This window comes from Lithobates pipiens, unplaced genomic scaffold (genome assembly GCF_037356315.1).
Source record: "Lithobates pipiens isolate NorthernLeopardFrog02 unplaced genomic scaffold, aLitPip1_a1.2 Scaffold_22, whole genome shotgun sequence".
Classification (NCBI taxonomy): domain Eukaryota; kingdom Metazoa; phylum Chordata; class Amphibia; order Anura; family Ranidae; genus Lithobates; species Lithobates pipiens.
The window spans coordinates 45,598,267-45,619,101 of NW_027507784.1; the positions used below are offsets into that span (position 1 = coordinate 45,598,267).

Below are 20,835 nucleotides of genomic sequence, written 5' to 3' on the forward strand. Positions count from 1 at the left end.
TCCACAGGTTCCTGGTATGACCAATTCATCAAGATGTCCGCCTGCAGTGGACAAGCATGGAATCTGGCCCATTGTACCAAGGGAATTGCTGCTGTCAACAGGCCTAGGGTCGACATGGCTTGTCTTACGGAAATCTCTGAGTTGAATTGAAGTGCTCTCAGAACTGACTGCATCTTCTCTATTTTCTCCTGGGGCAGAAATATTCTCTCTTCTAATGAATCTACTTCGTACCCCAGAAACCTTACCCTTCAAGATGGTACGGAATGAAAATTCAGGATGGATACGATTTTCTCTCAGGTTAGGGAGTCTTTAAACAAGACCGTTCAGATGAGACAGTAAGTCCAAATCGATAAAGGGTGCAACTTTATTTCATACACTGCAGTGGAGCGACAGAACACATAGATATCCAGCTCTGCTGAGCCGAATGAAGAAGGAATTATCTCTGTCTTAGAAACATCAAGTTAAAAAATGTATAGTTATGAATATGCATAAGGTCTAGGCGTGTTTTAGACTGTAAACTAAGTGTGACCATATAGTTAGTCCAATCAGCAGTCATATCTTCTAATGCCGCGTACACACGAGCGGACTGTATGGCGTACTTAGTTCGTCATACAATCCGACGGACAGTCCGTCATACTTTCCACTGAACGGACTTGACCACACACGGATGCACAAACAGTCCGTCGAAAGCTTGCGCGATGACGTGTACAGCACGTACGACGGGACTAGAAATAGGAAGTCCAAGACACAGCAAAGCACCCTTCCGCCGTGTAAATCCTTTCTGGGCATGCGCCATTCTTAGTCCGTCGAACTAGCATACTGACGACCATACTGTCCGCTGAAACCAAAGTACAACGGACAGAATTTCGAAAAAAACAAAATTCTTAGTACTCCGGACTGCACGATGAAAAAGTCCGCTGAAGCCCACACACGAGCGGATTGTCCGCTGAAATGTGTTTCCACGGACTAAGTACGCCATACAGTCCGCTCGTGTGTATGCGGCATTAGTAGCAAGCAAACAGTTAAATTGGTGTATCCATCATGTGACTGATAGAAAGTGAAACTGGACACGGACGCCATCATGACAATTCTAGTTCAAACTAGTTAGAAAAGACAGTCTAATTTTTAGGCATGTGCAGAATGAAAACATTTGTTTAGTTTCAATTAGTTATTTACGTAAATTAGTTTAGTTAAATTTGTCTAATTCAGTTAATTCCTTTTCTGAATTAGTTTTGTTTATTCATTTTCAAATCGATTTGAAAAGTTTTCGCATCGATTTCAAAAGTTTTAAATTTGATCAAATTCAAATTCAATTTCCAAAAAGAATAGAAAATAATGGAATAGAATCAGAAAAAAAATATATATTCTATTCCTTTATTTTCTATTCTATTTTATACTCTTTGGAAATTGTAGAACTATTTGATTCGAAAAGTTTTCAAATGAGAATTAGAATTTCATCCGATTAATTTTTTTTCGTTATTTCAGATACGTTTAAATTCGGTACTATTCTAATTCTGAAATTCGGATACATTTCCGAATTACGAAAATTCGTCCGAATTTTAATTCGGAATGAAACTAACCGCACGTCTACTAATTTCCAGCAGCCTTTTGAGCTCTTACCAACGGTTCATGTCTTCACATATCCAACAGTTTTTTTTTTTTTTTTCAGGAATAGAAACAAAAACGCCTACGGAAAGTAAGAAACAAGCGTAATATAAATTCTTAAAGTGACAAAATACTGTAGGGGTATATATATATATATATATATATATATATATATATATATATATATATATATATATATATATATATATATATATATATATACTCAACATTATCAGTAGTGATAGCCGAACAGTTCGCCCGGCGGTCGTTCGACTGTTCGCGGTCCGCCCGTTCGGCGGACTATTGGCGCCGTTCGCCCGGCGGACTTCCGTGTTTTTACTGTGTAAAAGAACTTTGACCTGATGACACATCCATCATGGGGTACAGGACAGCCAATTGAGACATTACAGCACATGGACACTTGGACATTCCCCCTAACTTATAAATACACCCGATCCGGCGGCCATTTTACATTCTTTCTTCTGTCACTATAGGGAGAGGTTGCTGTGTGGAGCAGGGAGAGATAAATTGCTAGCTATTTGGTACACAAAAGTTCTTTTCAGGACTGGTATAGGTGTTAGGTGTATATAGGTTTGCTGTGCTACTGATTGTTGCAGCAGCCTGAGTGTCTTTTGTCAGTTTAGAGAAAGGGACAGGACGCTGTGTGCTGCTGTAGGGACAGCCAGATTAGTCATCATCATTAGCTGTTACTATCAGGTCCACAAAAGTGCTATTCCAGTAACCAGTTATTGTTCCAGCAGCCTCTGTTTTGCCAGTTTATATAGGGACAGGCAGGAAGCAGTGTGTCAGGCAGTGAGGGTCAGTTTAAACAGGACTGGTATCAGTGGTATGGTAATAGGCTTGTACACGTATAATATTCTTTCTTCCAAATATAGAAAGAATATTATACTTGACTGCTGCCCTTCTGCTGCAGTCTGCTAATCATTCACAACCTACTTGTTCCACAAAGCTCTTTATCAGGACTGGTAACTTGGTCTGTCTAGGGTGCTACAGTACATAGGGTTGAGTGAGGTACAGTCTGCTATTCTATAAGGACTGGTATCGGTCCACAATACATAGGGTTGAGGTGCACTACTGCTGACCGCTGCCCTATACTGCAGCAGTCCTTCATCGGTATAGGGACTGACGTACAGTCTGGTAATCACTCACACACAACCTACTTGGTCCACAAAGCTCTTTATCAGGACTGGTGGCTGTACCTCTGCTGTGCATATTTTGAGGTGCTCCCACCATCCCTGTGCTATGCTCATTATGAGGGGCTCCCACCATCTCTGTGCTGTGCTGACTTCCTCCTGGGGCTCTACCTCTGCTGTGCATATTTTGAGGTGCTCCCACCATCCCTGTGCTATGCTCATTATGAGGGGCTCCCACCATCCTTGTGCTATGCTGACTTCCTCCTGGGGCTGCTTACGGTGCAGGTGTCAGTGCTGTACATCACGGTGCTGATGTCAGTGCTCTCTGTCACGGTGCTGCTGTCAGTGCTGTATATCACGGTGCTGGTGTGAGTGCTTTATGTCACGGTGCTGATGTCAGTGCTCTCTATCACAGTGCTGCTGTCAGTGCTGTATATCACGGTGCTGGTGTGAGTGCTTTATGTCACGCTGCTGATGTCAGTGCTCTCTATCACGGTGCTGCTGTCAGATGACTCTATCACGGTGCAGGTGTCATTGCTGTATGTCACGCTGCTGATGTCAGTGCTCTGTATCACGGTGCTGCTGTCAGATGACTCTATCACGGTGCAGGTGTCATTGCTGTATGTCACGCTGCTGATGTCAGTGCTCTGTATCACGGTGCTGCTGTCAGATGACTCTATCACGGTGCAGGTGTCATTGCTGTATGTCACGCTGCTGGTGATCATCTCCTGCACCCTCTTCTTTGCCTACCCTGGTCCCTGACCTTCCCTCTCCTCCATTGCCTTCATGCGCTCCACAGTCCTGAATTGTCACAACAATTTCCCATATAAAAAAAGAATGCTTGTAGTTGTCGATCCCAGATTCACCTCATACATGTGTTATGTCATTGGCCATGTGGTGGGACTATGTTTGCACAGCTAATAATTATTTTGTGGCTGCAAATTTGACCTATAGGTTTGCGAAGTTCGCCTCCCATTGAAGTCAATGGGGCCCGCTGCGAACGTTCCGGTTCGCGAACTATCGGCCGCGTTCGCGGTCCGCGTTCGCGAAACGTCCCGTCGGAAGTTCGTCCATCACTAATTATCAGACCCCTATAATTCAAGCCAGCACTGTTAATTTTGACATCAAATTTCAATTTAGTTTTAGTTATAGTCTTTTGACTAAAATGCCATTTTAGTCTTAGTCATATTTAATCATGTGAATTGTTTTAGTTTTAGTCGTATTTTAGTAGACTAAAATAGTATTAATTTAGTTGACGAAAATATTTTAGTCAAGGAAATTAACACTGAAAAAATGGTTTTCATGAAAACCAATCAATATACACGTATTAGGATTTTTTTTACCAAAGACATGCAGCAGAATACATTTTGACCAAAATTTATGAAGAAATTTGATTTTTTTTTTTTTTTTTGTATTTGATATGTTTTCTAGCAGAAAGTAGAAAATATTGGGTTTTTTTCTTCCGAATTCTTTTTTCATTGATATCGCAAAAAAATACAAAACCCAGTGGTGATCAAATTCCACCAAAAGAAAATTCTATATATAAATTTTGTTAGCGTACAACATTGAATGATGTTGTAATTTCCAGGAAAAGTAGCGCAGTGTTAAATAGCAAAAACATGGCCTCGGGGGTAAAATCTTCCATAGCTAAAATCTTTCTTGATCTACCTGACCTTGGCTTGGTATTAAGAGATGCCCAAATTTTCCACTTCTTATTAAGTGATTGAACAGTACTGACTGGCATATTCAAGGTTTTGGCTATCTTTTTATATCCTTTTGCATTCTTGTACAGTTTCAGAACCTTGTTACGCAGGTTTTTTGACTCTTCTTTTCTACTTCCTCATGGCTCAGTGTCTAGGCTGCTTAGTGCATCCATGTGAGAGCTAGCAAACTCATTGACTATTTATACAGAGACCCTAATTGTCATTTAAAAAGCCATAAATGCGGGAAATTAACCTTTAATTGACATTGTAACCCGTGTGTGCAACCTTCTGTGTCTGTAACAAGGCCAAACATTCCAGGGTACGTAAACTTTTGATCAGGGCCATTTGGGAGATTTTCATTATCATTATGATATAAAAAGGATCCAATAACGATGTGATAATAAATGGCTTCATGTGATCACTATCCTTAAATAAAAGACTGTTTCTTGGCATGATCAGTCATATTTTCAATATAAATGCCAAAATGTCACAGGGTATGCAAAATTTGAGCACAACTGTATATACAGAATATACTACATAAATTATGCAACACTGCACACAGAAGGTTTTTTTACCCTAATGCAGAGAATGCATTAAGGTAAAAAACCTTCTTACTTTACAACCACTTTAACCACTTGCTTACTGGGCACTTAAACCCCCCTCCTATCCAGACCACGGTCATACAACACTCTACCCAAATTAAATTTTTATTATTTTTTTTGCCCCCCAAATAGAGCTTTCTTTTGGTGGTATTTGATCATCTGTGCGGTTTTTATTTTTTGAAAAAAAAAAATGTAAAAAGACCGAATTAAAAAATAAATAAAATTATTTTGTTATAAAATTTTAAAACAGGTAATTTATCACCGTCATTGATGTACGTTGAGGCGGCAGCGATGGACACTGATAGGTGACAGTGATGGGCACTGATGGGTGGCAGTGATGGGCACTGATCTTTTACACTGATAGGCAGCACTTCTATGTGGCACAGATTGGCACCACTGGTGGGCATTGATAGGTGGCACTTGTGTGCATAGATAGGTGGCAGTTGCAGGCATAGATAGGTGGCACTTGCGGGCATAGATAAGTGGCACTTGTGGGCATAGATGGGTGGCACTTGTGGGCATAGATGGACGGCACTTGTGGGCACTTTCCGGTTGCAATTATGAGGCATATTTGCCTCTTCCGTTTAGGGACTAACGTCCCTTTAAGGTGAGCCGGTGATCGCCTTTTTTTTTTCTCCTCAGCTGTCAGTGTCAGTTTTGTTTTGATCCTGTGATCAGCTGTCATTGGCTGACAAATGATCACATGGTAAGGGGCCGGGACCGGCCCCTTAATCAGATCGGTGATCACCCGGGTCTCAGTGACGCGGTGATCACAACGCGTGCAGGAAGCATGCACAGGGGAGGCCGTCATGACGGCCTATCGGGAATTCACATCCGCGCTGTGGCCGTAATTCCGCCATAGCGCGGATGTCAGCTGGTTAAAGTGCAAGTAGAAGTAAAAATAATCAAGTATTTAAATGCGTAAACGTTTTTTACAACTTTATTTGAAGTGTCACATACTGTATTTACACTTCATTCATGCCAAATTCCAACCCAAGATTTAGATAAAAAGAGAGAGAAATATTTCTGCATTTATTTTTGTTCAGGTTTATAGAGTTGCATAACATGAAGCATAATATGCAAGTGATACTTATTATATGCATACAACGTGCACAATGTACAATTCTTAAATGATTTTAGATTGTTTTTATGCCTGTAAATAATAAATATATTTTCTTATGTATCTGACGTAGAGCCCTTCTCTTAAATATGCTTTAAAAATAGATCTATGGTAATTGCATACACAGGGGGAAAAGCTACTTTCGTGTGTGTGTGTGTAATAATATTAATACACATACCCCATAACTGCAGACCTAGGCAAGGAATGTCGCAGTGTATTTTTTGTTTTTTTGTGTTATTCCATACACTGACATTGAGTTTCAACTTTTACAGCAGAGCAGGCTCAACCAAGAATTGGAGAAATAATGGTACCAGAACTGACAGAAGGAGAAGCTGCCACCCTGGAGTGCAAAATCTACAATTTTAAACTGGGGGAGCACAAAGTGAAATGGCATCAAACGCAAGATGATAAAATGATAAACGTATGTAAGAACTCAAACATAAAAAGAGACCCTGAATCTAATGACCGAGGAACCTACATAGTGACCCTGACCCTGCCAGCTGTCCAGATGTCAGATTGTGGAACAAAATACGTCTGTGAAGTGCATTTTTCAGGTGGACGGCTACCCATCCAGAAAACAACAAAATCAATACAGGTCAAAGGTGAGCAAAGCCAACTATTTTTTCTTATAGAAACCCTGCAGCGTGGTTGCATAGTAACACCATGAAGAGTTAAAAGTTGGGTCATTATAAAGAAATTTTATATTATATTTCTATTTTATATTAGGGGGCAGCACAGTGGTGTAGTGGGTAGCACTTTCGCCCAGCAGCAAAAAAGAGAAGTTGGCTCAAATTGTGCCCACGACATCATCTGCCTGGAGTCTGCATGTTCTCCCTTTTCCTGTGTAGGTTTCCTCCGGGTATACCGCTTTCTAAGCTTGTGCAATTCGTTTCGTAATGAATCAAAATTCGGCCAAATTTTGCATCCGAATAAAAAAATAACGAAAGAAATTATAGCATATATAACGAAAGAATTCGACATGATTCGGTAATTCTTTAAAGATCTAATGAAACAAAAGGTCAGCTCAAAGTAAATCTTCCAGTCCAATCAGCTGATTTATTTTGTGCCAGAGGTTGGATTACTGGCAAAGTACATTCCTGAGAACTGAGTTAGAAGGGTGTTGTATTGTATTTGAGCCGAGGAGAAGAGATGTTGTCATTGTGTGTGTTAAAAGATTCAATAAACTAACAACTTTCCAAACTACGAATCATTATCACGAATATATATACGTACATAAATATCGAATTTTAACTAATACGAACGACATTATAGCGCATATAACGAATGAATTCGACATGATTGGAGATTCAGTATAACAAATATCGACACTCTACGAATAATAACGAATTATCCGAAAACGTATTAATGTAATGTAACGAATATAACAGAACAAAATTATGTATTTTACAAATGACAACGAACCGAAACTAAACAAAATTTTCTGCTGTGCACAAGTCTACCACTTTCTTCCCATACTCTAAAGACATGCTGGTAGGTTAACTGGATCCTGTCTAAACTGGCGATAATATGTATGAATGTGAGTTAGGGACCTTAGATTGTAAGCTCCTTGAGGGTAGGGACTAGGGATGAGCCGAACACCCCCGCCCCCCCACCCCCGGTTCGGTTCGCACCAGAACTTTCGAACGGACCCCAAATTAGTACGAACTTTAGAACCCCATTGAAGTCTATGGGACTCGAACGTTCGAAATTAAAAGTGCTAATTTTAATGGCTAATATGCAAGATGCTGTCCTAAAAAGGGACATGGGTCAATGCCTAAAATGTTTTTAAAAATGGCCGTTTTGGCGGGAGCACTGATTTTAATGACGATTAAAGTGAAAAAAAAAGTGAAATATTCCTTTAAATATCGTGCCTGGGGGGTGTCTGTAGTATGCCTGTGAAGTGCCACGTGTTTCCCGTGTTTAGAACAGTCCCTGCACAAAATGACATTTATCGGAAAAAACGTCATTTAAAACTGCTTGCGGTTTTAATGTTATATCTGGTTCCTGCAATATGGTTGAAAATCATTGAGAAAAATGGCATGGGTAGCCCTCCCTGCCCATTACCAGCCCCTTTGGGTCTTGTACGCATATTAAGGGGAACCCTGTACCCATATTAAAAAAGGAAATGCGTGTGGCCCCCAGGCCCTATATACTCAGAACAGCAGTATACAGGCGGTGCAAACAAGACATGGACTGTGTAGGTTTGTTGTGTTAAGTTGAATCTGTTTGTAATTTTCAACTGGTACATTTTTAAAGTGTAGCTCCAGTCAAAAAAACTATTTTTAAGCTTTTTGGAAAACATAGGAAAGGGTTATCACCCCTGTATAATTTGTTTTGTCGTCCATCTTTTTTCATCTCACTTGCTGTTGTCTCCTTCCGTTTGCAAGTAAGAGATGTTTGTAAGTTGGATGTTTGAAAGTAGGGGCCTGCCCTATATGCTCTGTAGAAATGGCAGAACAAGGTGTTGGTTTTGCCACAACATTGTAAGCCCTCAAAGTGACTCTTGGTGGGCGCTGGAGTGCCCTGCTGTGAACGATTACATCAAGAATTGTAATTACATGCCATTGTTGAACAGTGGTAGAAAAATTGACCTTTGGTGGTTGTGGTGCTGGTGCCACAACACTATAAGTCCTCACAGTTACTCTGGGTGGGCACAGGAACGGGCCCTCCTGTGAAATATTATAGCAAGAATTGTAATTACATGTCCCTGTTAAACAGGGGCAGAAAAATTGGGCCTTTGGCACTGGTGCTGGTGCCACGACACTGCAACCTCTCCCATATACTCTAGTTTTATTGCAGGAATTAGCCCTGCTGCAAAGCATTGCATTAAAAATTGTAATTAAACGCCCCTGTTAAACAGGGGCAGAAAAATTGAGCTTTAGGCACTGGTGCTGGTGCCACGACACTGCAACCTCTCCCATATACTCTAGTTTTATTGCAGGAATTAGCCCTGCTGCAAAGCATTGCATCAAAAATTGTAATTAAACGCCCCTGTTAAACAGGGGCAGAAAAATTGGGTCTTAGGCACTGGTGCTGGTGCCACCACACTGCAACCTCTCCCATATACTCTAGTTTTATTGCAGGAATTAGCCCTGCTGCAAAGCATTGCATCAAAAATTTTAATTAAACGCCCCTGTTAAACAGGGGCAGAAAAATTGGGCCTTAGGCACTGGTGCTGGTGCCACGACACTGCAACCTCTCCCATATACTCTAGTTTTATTGCAGGAATTAGCCCTGCTGCAAAGCATTGCATCAAAAATTGTAATTAAATGCCCCTGTTAAACAGGGGCAGAAAAATTGGGCTGATGGCATCACCCAGAACCAGAAATGTTCTTCCAACATATCAGCGGAGGAGGAAGAGGATAGACAATCAACATAACAGGACAGTCACTCAGCATCAGCATAGGCATAGTCTTGAAGGGATGTGATATTTCAAAAAAAATTATTCGGTTACATCAGCTTCAGGTGCTTGGTAGCTGTGGGTGATCCAAGACTGATTCATCTTGATGAAGGTCAGTCGATCAACTGATTCGGTGGACAGGCGCACCCTGTGATCGGTAACAAAGCCACCAGCAGCACTGACGGTGCGTTCCGAAAGAACGCTGGATGCAGGACAGGCCAGTAGCTCAGTTGCATACTGTGTAAGCTCTGGCCAGTGATCCATCCTCAAGACCCAGTAAGCCAGAGGATTTTCGGTGGGAAAGGTGTCCAAGTCTGACCTTGCCCCTAGGTATTCCTGCACCATGTAAAACCTTCTCCACCGCTCCTTCTGACCGATGCCTCAGCAACACGTTGTCCAGGACCAGTCTCTGGAAACGCGTTGCACAGACCTTTCTGCAAGGCCTCCCGGAGATGTCTCATCCTCTGCTCCCTCTGCCATGGCAAGATAAGGTCGGCAACCTTACCCTTGTACCGTGGATCAAGGAGAGTGGCCAGCCAGTAATGGTCCCTCTCCTTGATCCGAAGAATACGAGGATCCTTCCGCAGGCTTTGCAGGATCAGGGAGGCCATGCAGCGTAGGTTAGCTGAGGCATTCGGTCCGGAGTCCTCTGGGTCACTAAGGACAACATGATCCGCAGCTACCTCCTCCCAGCCAGCGTATGCTCCAAGAGGTGGACAAGAGGTACAGTGTCACTGATGCATGCACTGTCACTGCTCACCATCCTTGTGGCCTCCTCAAACGGTGACAGGACATATAAGGCGGTTCTTGGGCAGGTTCAACTCCTTTTGGAGCTCAGCCAGCCGAGCACAGGCATTAAATGATCGGCGGAAATGCACACAGACTTTCCTGGCCTGCTTCAGGACATCCTGTAAGCCCGGGTACCTGCCCAAGAACCGCTGCACCACCAGGTTAAGGACGTGAGTTACACAGGGCACATGGGTCAGTTGTCCCTGTCGGAGGGCGGAGAGGAGGTTGGTGCCATTGTCGCAAACCACCATTCCTGGCTTAAGCTGGCATGGCGTCAACCACCTCTCGGCCTGCCCCTGCAGAGCTGACAAAACATCCGCCCCAGTGTGGCTCCTGTCCCCCAAACAAACCAGAGCGAGCACTGCATGGCATTGTTTTGCCTGCGTACTTGCGTAGCCCCTGGAACGCCTACGGAGCACCGCTGGTTCTGAGGACAGAGCACTGGAAGAGGCCATGGAGGAAGAAGAAGAGGAGGGGGTGGAAGAGAGAGGTGTGTCACAACCAATAGTAGCATTTTGGAGGCGTGGTGGCGGAACAACCTCCAACACTACTGCACCTTGTCCTGCATCCTTCCCAGCAGCCAGAAGAGTGACCCAATGGGCCGTGAAAGACAGGTAACGTCCCTGTCCATGCCTGCTGGACCATGAGTCAGCGGTAATATGCACCTTACCGCTGACCGCCCTGTCCAGCGAGGCAAGGACATTGCCTTCCACATGCCGGTAGAGAGCCGGAATCGCCTTCCGTGAGAAAAAGTGGCGTATGGGGACCTGCTACTGAGGAACCGCACATTGTACAAACTCACGGAAGAGGGGCCGAGTCTACCAACTGAAAAGGCAGTAGAAGTGCTAGCAATTTAGCCAAGCTAGCATTCAACCGTTGGGCATGTGGATGGCTGGGAGTGAACTTCTTTCGCTGGTCCAGCAGCTGGGGCAGGGACATTTGCCTGCTATAATCGGACGTAGGTGTACTGCTAGCAGAGTTCCCGGAAGCACTTGGCTGTGACACACCTAATTCTACACCTTCATTCCTCTCAGAGCAGGTTTCAGAGAGGACTGAAGGTCTAGTGGGGTTAGAGATGCCAGCTGATGAGGAGCAAGGAGAGGTCCGCTTTGTTCTTTGGTGTGGGTCTTTGAGGTACGCTTGCCAACGAGCTGCATGGCAGGTCAACATATGTCTGATCAAGCATGTGGTGCCCAAGCGGCTGATGTTTTGGCCACGCGAGATACGCTTGAGACATATGTTGCAAATAGCAGCGGTGCGATCTGATGCACTCGTCTCAAAAAAGGCCCACACCAAAGAACTTTTAGAATAACGCGCAGAGGCAGCACCCTGCACAGGCGGAGCTCTGCGGTGTGATTCAGTCGGTGTGCTGCCCCTAAGCTGGCCCCCGGAGGGCATCCTGCCTCGTTGGAGATGTGCCTCCTCCTCCTCCTCCTCCTCTTTCCTACCAGGCACCCACGTGGAGTCAGTGCCCTCATCATCCCCTCCCTCTTCATCGCTGTAGCAAACCTGGCAGTATGCTGCAGCTTGTGGAACATGACTGCCAGATTGCTGTCCTTCTTGAGCATCCCCTCTCTCTGCATTCACGCTACTGCCTTCCTCTAGCTGAGTGTCATCATCAGAGCCTACAAAACACTGGGCATCCTCCTGGAGCATGTACCCAACACTGTGCTTAAAGAGTTTAGGAGACTCCTCAGGAGGACATGGTGGGTCTAGGGAAGGAGTCACTGATGATGACATTGAGACGAGGGAAGACGATGCGTTGGCAGCTGCTTTGCTAGTACCCTAGTACCCTGAGACTGGCTGAGAGAAGATGAGGAGGATGAAGAGGGCTTGGTCATCCACTCTACCAAGTCGTTGGCATGTTGCGGCTCAACATGTCCAGCTGCCGAAAAGAAGGACAAGTGTGTCCCATGGCCACGTGCTGATGACAACGCACTGCGTCCACGACCAGCACTGTTGTCTCTAGACACAGAGCCTGCTTGCCCTCTTTTATCGGCTCGCGCCTGTCTGCCTCTCCTTGCTGGCCTTCCAGACATGGTAATGGCCTGAAGGGAGTTGGGTAAAACAGCAATTGGGTAGTGTATATTGTGCTGGAGGCACACAACACCCACTAATTCCTGCAGATGCCTTTATTATAGAACACCAGCAATAAAGGGTAGATACAGGTGTATATTGTGCTGGAGGCACACAACACCCACTAACTCCTGCAGATGCCTTTATTATAGAACACCAGAGATAAAGGGGTATATACCGATGTATACTGTGCTGTGCTGGAGGCACACACAACTTCTAATAACTCCTGCAGATAGCAAGTGGGCTCAAATAGAGAAGAGCTATGTAGGTGGATATAGCGATGTGTACTGGGTACAGAGCACGCAGACAGCATGCACAAGCTCCTAACACTGACTGCAAGCTCTATTATAAAAGATAGATGTATCGCTAGCTATATAGGTGAGGTGAATATAGCGGTGTATACTGCGGTCAGGGCACGCAGACAACAACCACTACAGAAGAGCAAGATCGAAAAATCGGCCGATAACGATCGGTGTATACTGTGTTGAAGGTACACAGAACACCCACTAACTGCTTCAGACGCCAACACACTACACAAGGCCGCCGCGCTGGCGGCCTTATATAGTGTGGGGCGTGTACTACACAGCCTGAGCTATGATTGGCCACAGGCATCCTGCCTGTGGCCAATCATGGCTCTCCTCGCTGCCGGCGCTGTGATCGGCCAAGAATGCGGGGTCACAGTGCATGCTTGACCAATCATGAGCCAGCAATGCACTGCACCATCGCAGTGCATTGTAGGCCATGAGCGCCACACGAATTTGGCGCGAAAGGCCCATAACGTTCGGAATTCGCCGAACGGGCGAACAGCCGATGTTCGAGTCGAACGTATGTTCGACTCGAACACGAAGCTCATCCCTACTAGGGACTGATGTGAATGTACAATGTATATGTAAAGCGCTGTGTAAATTGGTGCTATACAAGTACCTGAAATAATAATAATAACAGGATTCAAAGTGTCCTTGTCACCACAGAGCCACTTCCAAAAAAAAAAAGCTACCGTGTAAAGGATGAGGCTCTGTAAATACATTTTATGCCCCGTACACACGGTCAGACATTCCGACCACAAAATCTGTCTGATTTTTTCAGACTGGTTTTGTCCGAAACTTGTGTTGCATACACACAGTCGCACAAAGTTGGCGGAAAATCCGATCGTTCTGAACGAGGAGACATACAACAATAATACGTCGGGACTATTATTATTATTATTATACAGGATTTATATAGCACTAGTGATGGACGAACTTCCGACGGGACGTTTCGCGAACGCGGACCGCGAACGCGGCCGATAGTTCGCGAACCGGAACGTTCGCGGCGGGCCCCATTGACTTCAATGGGAGGCGAACTTCGCAAACCTATAGGTCAAATTTGCAGCCACAAAATAATTATTAGCTGTGCAAACATAGTCCCACCACATGGCCAATGACATAACACATGTATGAGGTGAATCTGGGATCGACAACTACAAGCATTCTTTTTTTATATGGGAAATTGTTGTGACAATTCAGGACTGTGGAGCGCATGAAGGCAATGGAGGAGAGGGAAGGTCAGGGACCAGGGTAGGCAAAGAAGAGGGTGCAGGAGATGATTACCAGCAGCGTGACATACAGCAATGACACCTGCACCGTGATAGAGTCATCTGACAGCAGCACCGTGATACAGAGCACTGACATCAGCAACGTGACATACAGCAAAGACACCTGCACTGTGATAGAGTGATCTGACAACAGCACCGTGATAGAGAGCACTGACATCAGCAGCGTGACATAAAGCACTCACACCAGCACCGTGATATACAGCACTGACAGCAGCACCATGATAGAGAGCACTGACATCAGCAGCGTGACATAAAGCACTCACACCAGCACCGTGATATACAGCACTGACAGCAGCACCGTGATAGAGAGCACTGACATCAGCAGCGTGACATAAAGCACTCACACCAGCACCGTGATATACAGCACTGACAGCAGCACCGTGATAGAGATCACTGACATCAGCAGTGTGACATAAAGCACTCACACCAGCACCGTGATATACAGCACTGACAGCAGCACCGTGATAGAGAGCACTGAGATCAGCACCGTGACATAAAGCACTCACACCAGCACCGTGATATACAGCACTGACAGCAGCACAGTGACAGAGAGCACTGACATCAGCACCGTGATATACAGCACTGACACCTGCACCGTAAGCAGCCCCAGGAGGAAGTCAGCATAGCACAGGGATGGTGGGAGCCCCTCATAATGAGCATAGCACAGGGATGGTGGGAGCCCCTCATAATATGCACAGCAGAGGTACAGCCCCAGGAGGAAGTCAGCACAGCACAGGGATGGTGGGAGCCCCTCATAATGAGCATAGCACAGGGATGGTGGGAGCACCTCAAAATATGCACAGCAGAGGTACAGCCCCAGGAGGAAGTCAGCACAGCACAGGGATGGTGGGAGCCCCTCATAATGAGCATAGCACAGGGATGGTGGGAGCACCTCAAAATATGCACAGCAGAGGTACAGCCCCAGGAGGAAGTCAGCACAGGGATGGTGGGAGCCCCTCATAATATGCACAGCAGAGGTACAGCCCCAGGAGGATGTCAGCACAGCACAGGGATGGTGGGAGCCCCTCATAATAAGCAGCCCCAGTAGAAATATGACACCGCTCAACCTCTTCAAAGAGGAGGGTACGGGCATATAGTACGGTGTGCTTTTTTTGGACAAGGAAATTAGCCAAATGAAGAAAGAAAGTCTGTGTGCTCGATTAAAAAAATTGTTTATAGACATATACATGGTCTACTGGTCACATGTGTTGAATTCCTCCGAGATCCATGCCTCATTCATTTTTAGAAATGTGAGGTAGTTAACACTGTTGTGAGCTAGGCGAGTACGCTTATCGGTCACCACCCCCCCTGCTGCGCTGAACGTCCTTTCAGACAGGACACTGGATGAGGGGCAAGCCAACAGTTTGATTGCAAATTGGGCAAGCTCTGGCCAGAGGTCAAGCCTGCCCACCCAGTAGTCCAGGGGTTCATCACTCCTCAGTGTCCACATCGGCCGTTAACCCGATGTAGTCGGACACCTGACGGTCTAGGCGTTCCCTGATGCTGGATCCGGATGACACCTGTCGATGGGTCGGCTGAAAAAATGACCTCATATCCGAAGTCACCAACACATCTTCAAACCGGCCTCTTCTTGCAGGCGCTGTTGGATTGGTACCCGCAACTCCTTCTCTGGGAGTGGGAATTGCTCATCTGCCAGCGCACGCAAAAGCAGAATGCAGCATTTCTCGAAGCAAGGCCTGGAAGTGCTGCATTCTGACAGCCCTCTGCGACGGCGGTAACATTTCCGCCATTTTGTGTTTGTACTGGGGGTCTAAGTACGTTGCCACCCAGTACTGGTCCTTGACCCTTATACTTTTTATACGGGGGTCCCTATTAAAACACTGGAGCATGAAGACCCCCATTTGCACTAAAGTGGAAGCGGTGTGGTGGCCTGGCTCCTGCTCATCATCCAGGATAATGTCGTCCTCTTCATTCTCCTCTCCCCATCCACGCACAACAGGGATCCCAGAAAGGTTTAAAGCATGCTCTTTTTGCTCCTCCTCATCTGCCCCGGGACCATCCTCCTCTGACTCCTCTTCAGACTCCTGTTGTTGACTTGTCTCAGATAGAGTAGCCCCCCTGGGAATTCATCCAGCATTGCGACTTCCTCATCTTCCCGCTCCTGCTCCTCCACAGCTTGATCAATGACGCGACGCAATGCACGCTCCATAAAGGCATAAGGTACCATGTCACTGATGGCGCCATGGCTGCGACTGACCAGTTTGGTGATCTCCTCAAATGGCCGTAGAAGTCTGCATGCGTCGCGCATGAGCAGCCACTGGCGCGGTGAAAAAAACGCAGCTCCCCAGAACCGGTTCTACCGCAGAGTTCATACAGGTAGACGTTAACTGCACGTTTCTGCTGGAGCAGCCTATCAAGCATATAGAAGGTTGAGTTCCATCGCGTCGGGCAATCGCAAATAAGACGTCTGACCGGCAGATTGTGTCGCCGCTGAATGTCAGCAAGGCGACCCATGGCCGTGTAAGATCTTCTGAAATGGGCTGAGATTTTCCTTGCCTGCCGCAAGATGTCCTGGACCCCAGGATATTTGACAACTAATCGCTGCACGACCAAGTTTAAGACGTGGGCCATGCATGGCACGTGCGTGATTTTGCCCTGTTTCAATGCGCTAAGCAGATTGGCACCGTTGTCACACACCACTTTACCAACTGTCAAATTGAGCGGTGTTAGCCACTGATCTGCCTGTGAACGCAAACCTGAAAGGAGTGCCGGGCCAGTGTGGCTCTTGGCTTCCAGGCACAACAGACGCAGCACGACATGGCAACGTCTCACCTGGCATGTGGAATAGGTTCTGGGGAGCTTGGGTGGTGCAGCAGAAGAGACGCTAGCAGCGGAAAAGGAGGAGTCAGCTGAGGAGGAGAGGGAGGAGGATGGAGTAGGAGGAGGAGGAGAAGAAGAGTCAGGCCTGCATGCAATCCATGGCGGTAAAACCAAATCTACTTGGGTGCCACGGGTTACATGCTTGACGGCCGTCAGAAGGTTCACCCAGTGGGCAGTAAAAGTGATATACCTTCCCTGCCCGTGTTTGCTAGACCACGTGTCTGTGGTCAGATGTATCTTGGCACCGACACTGTGTGCCAGAGATACATTCACTTGCCGCTGAACATGGCCATATAGCTCTGGGATGCCCTTCTCTGAGAAATACTTCCTTCCTGGGACCTTCCATTGTGGTGTTCCAATGGCCACAAATTTGCGAAAGGCCTCCGAGTCCACCAGTTTATATGGCAGTAGTTGGTGGGCTATGAGTTCTGACAAGCCAGCCGTCAACCGTTGGGCAAGAGGGTTATCCGGCATCATCATTTTTTTTACGCTCGAACATTAGGCCCACGGAAGCCTGCCTTTTTTCAGAAAAACGTGAACTTGGCTTGATGGAAGGTGGAGTGGAGGACAATTGTGAGGAGAGAGGAGAAGGAGAAGTAGAAGACGAGGCTGGACGGTGAGAGCCTGCAGTGTGGCTTTGTGTGTACCGTTGCTCCCACTCGGCTCGGTGATGGCTGCCCATGTGCCTTCTTAAGGCGGTCGTCCCTAGGTGAGTGTTGGGCTTACCGCGACTAATGCGTTGACTGCAAAGATTGCAGATGACAACGCTATTGTCAGCAGCGGACACGTTAAAAAAAGCCCACACTGCGGAGCCATGTGCCGGTGTCCTGGGAGCGCAAGATGTGACCGTACATGGTCGATGACTCGCTCCTGATACATTTGCAGTCTTCTTTGTCCCTCCTGTGCAATGTAAGTTATTCCTGCTTCTCCTCCCTATCTGCTGGTCCATATCTCCCTCTGAACTCCCCTCCTCTTCCTTTCTTGTGGGCACCCACGTGACATCACTAGACACGTCATCATCAACGTCACCTTCCCCACCGCTATAAGTAGAGATCTCAGAGTAGGCAGCAACACCGAGGACCAACCTCATCCTTGGGCTGATCTGGGTACTGCCGTCAGACTGCTGAGTAGCGGTTGTTGCTACCTCCTCTTCCTGATCCAATACCAAGAGTGGCTGCGCATCAGAAATGTCCTCTTGATATGGATCGGAAAATAATTCCTGTGACTCAAGCGGAAGGTATGTGGTGGTGGTGGTGGTGTTGTTGGTGGTAGTGTCTTTGGAGGTGCACATAGCAGAGAGTGAAGAAGAGGGTGCAGATCGAGAGGATGAGGAGGGTGCAGAAGAGTAAGGCTGAGCGAGCCATTCAACCAAGTCTGGTGCGTCCTTTAAAGTAATTGAACGCACCTTCTGCAACTTCCCACTTTGGCTCAAGCCTGTTGCTCCTGCCCTACCCCTACCACCCCTGCGGAAGGGCCTGCCTCTTCCTCTGCCTGTCATTTTTTAAATGACCCTGTGACAAAGCTCTCAGTCCCTATACCAATGAAGGACTGCTGCAGTATAGGGCAGCGGTCAGCAGTAGTGCACCTCAACCCTATGTATTGTGGACCGATACCAGTCCTTATAGAATAGCAGACTGTACCTCACTCAACCCTATGTACTGTAGCACCCTAGACCAAGTTACCAGTCCTTATAAGGACTTTTGTGGACCAAGTAGGTTGTGTGTGAGTGATTAGCAGACTGTACGTCAGTCCCTATACCGATGAAGGACTGCTGAAGTATAGGGCAGCGGTCAGCAGTAGTGCACCTCAACCCTATGTATTGTGGACCGATACCAGTCCTTATAGAATAGCAGACTGTACCTCACTCAACCCTATGTACTGTAGCACCCTAGACCAAGTTATCAGTCCTTATAAGGACTTTTGTGGACCAAGTAGGTTGTGTGTGAGTGATTAGCAGACTGTATGTCAGTCCCTATACCAAAGAAGGACTGCTGCAGTATAGGGCAGCGGTCAGCAGTAGTGCACCTCAACCCTATGTATTGTGGACCGATACCAGTCCTTATAGAATAGCAAACTGTACCTCACTCAACCCTGTGTACTGTAGCACCCTAGACAGACCAAGTTACCAGTCCTGATAAAGAGCTTTGTGGAACAAGTGAGTTGTGAATGATTAGCAGACTTCAGCAGAAGGGCAGCAGTCGAGTATAATATTCTTTCTGTATTTGGAAGAAAGAATATTATACGTGTACAAGCCTATTACCATACCACTGATACCAGTCCTGAAAAGAACCTTTGTGGAACTAATAGTAACAGCTACTGTTTAAACTGACCCTCACTGCCTGACACACTGCTTCCTGCCTGTCCCTATATAAACTGGCAAAAACAGAGGCTGCTGGAACAATAACTGGTTACTGGAATAGCACATTTGTGGACCTGATAGTAACAGCTAATGATGATGACTAATCTGGCTGTCCCTACAGCAGCACACAGCGTCCTGTCCCTTTCTCTAAACTGACAAAAGACACTCAGGCTGCTGCAACAATCAGTAGCACAGCAAACCTATATACACCTAACACCTATACCAGTCCTGAAAAGAACTTTTGTGTACCAAATAGCTAGCGATTTATCTCTCCCTGCTCCACACAGAAACCTTTCCCTATAGTGACAAAAGGAAGAATGTAAAATGGCCGCCGGATCGGGTGTATTTATAGGTTAGGGGGAATGTCCAAGTGTCCATGTGCTGTAATGTCTCAATTGACTGTCCTGTACCCCATGATGGTTGTGTCATTGGGCGAACGGCGCCAATAGTCCGCCGAACGGGCGGACCGCGAACAGCCAAAATTCGCCGCGAAACGACCGCCGGGCGAACTGTTCGGCCATCACTATATAGCACCAACAGTTTAGGCAGCGCTTTACAACATTAGGCCAGACATTACAATACAATACAATTCAAGACAGGGGGAAATCAGAGGGCCCTGCTCATTATATCAAGTTATACAAAAGGGTAATAGCTGTGGGGGATGAGCTAATGGAGAAAATAGTGCAGTTGTTATATGGTGGCAGCATAGGGACTATAAACAGGCCAGTAGCCAATAGCTTTTGTCTCTTAGTTTATTCTGAGCATGCGTGGCACTTTGTCCGTCGGAATTGTCCACACACGATCGGAATTTATGCCCTGTTCTTCCTTATAAATTTAGCGTTTCGGCCTTATAAGTATTTTTCATTCACAACTGGAGACAGCAGCAAAATTTGCAGACTGGCCAGGTCAGATTCCAGACAGGGCACATGCTCCAAAAGCAAAGTTAACAGGTTGATGTAGCTAAGCACAGAAAAGCTACCATATATACTCGAGTATAAGCCGACCTGAATATAAGGCACCTAATTTTACCACAAAACTGGGAAAACGTATTGACTCAAGTATAAGCCTAGGCTGGGAAATGCAGCAGCTACTGTAAGTGGAAAAGAGGGTCAACAATGCCCATTTGCAGTCCCACTGTGCCCACCTGCATACCTTACTGTGCCTATCCGCATGCCTCACTGTGCTCATCTCCCTGCCTCACTGTGCTCATCTGCATGCCTCCCTGTGCCCATCTCCCTGGGTCACTGTGCTCATCTCCCTGCCTCACTGTGCTCATCTCCCTGCCTCACTGTGCTCATTTCCCTGCCTCACTGTGCTCATTTCCCTGCCTCACTGTGCTCATCTCCCTGCCTCACTGGGCTCATCTCCCTGCCTCATTGTGCTCATCTCCCTGCCTCACTGTGTCCATCTGCAGCCTCATGTACCTGATCTCCAGAACACCAGCGCTGTGACATGCAGTCTAGTCGGCAGCTGTCCAGTGTAACAAAGCCTCGCCTCCTCCTCGTCCTCATCTGTGACGGAACACTGATTCAGTTTCCCAGCAGTGAGTCAGTGATCCACCTATCAAGGATGAGGATGAGGAGGAGGCTGGG

At 46.4% G+C, this 20,835-nt stretch overlaps 1 protein-coding gene across 2 annotated transcripts in view; it reads left to right on the top strand.

Annotated features, from left to right (window-relative positions):
• The window catches only part of LOC143923720 (uncharacterized), a 104,782-nt gene that overhangs the window by 78,627 nt on the left and 5,320 nt on the right, over positions 1-20,835 (top strand). For both annotated transcript variants that reach the window (XM_077447531.1, XM_077447532.1), the window contains one exon: positions 6,457-6,786. In XM_077447531.1, the coding sequence (XP_077303657.1) occupies positions 6,457-6,786 (330 nt within the window). The remainder of the gene's footprint in view (positions 1-6,456; positions 6,787-20,835) is intronic.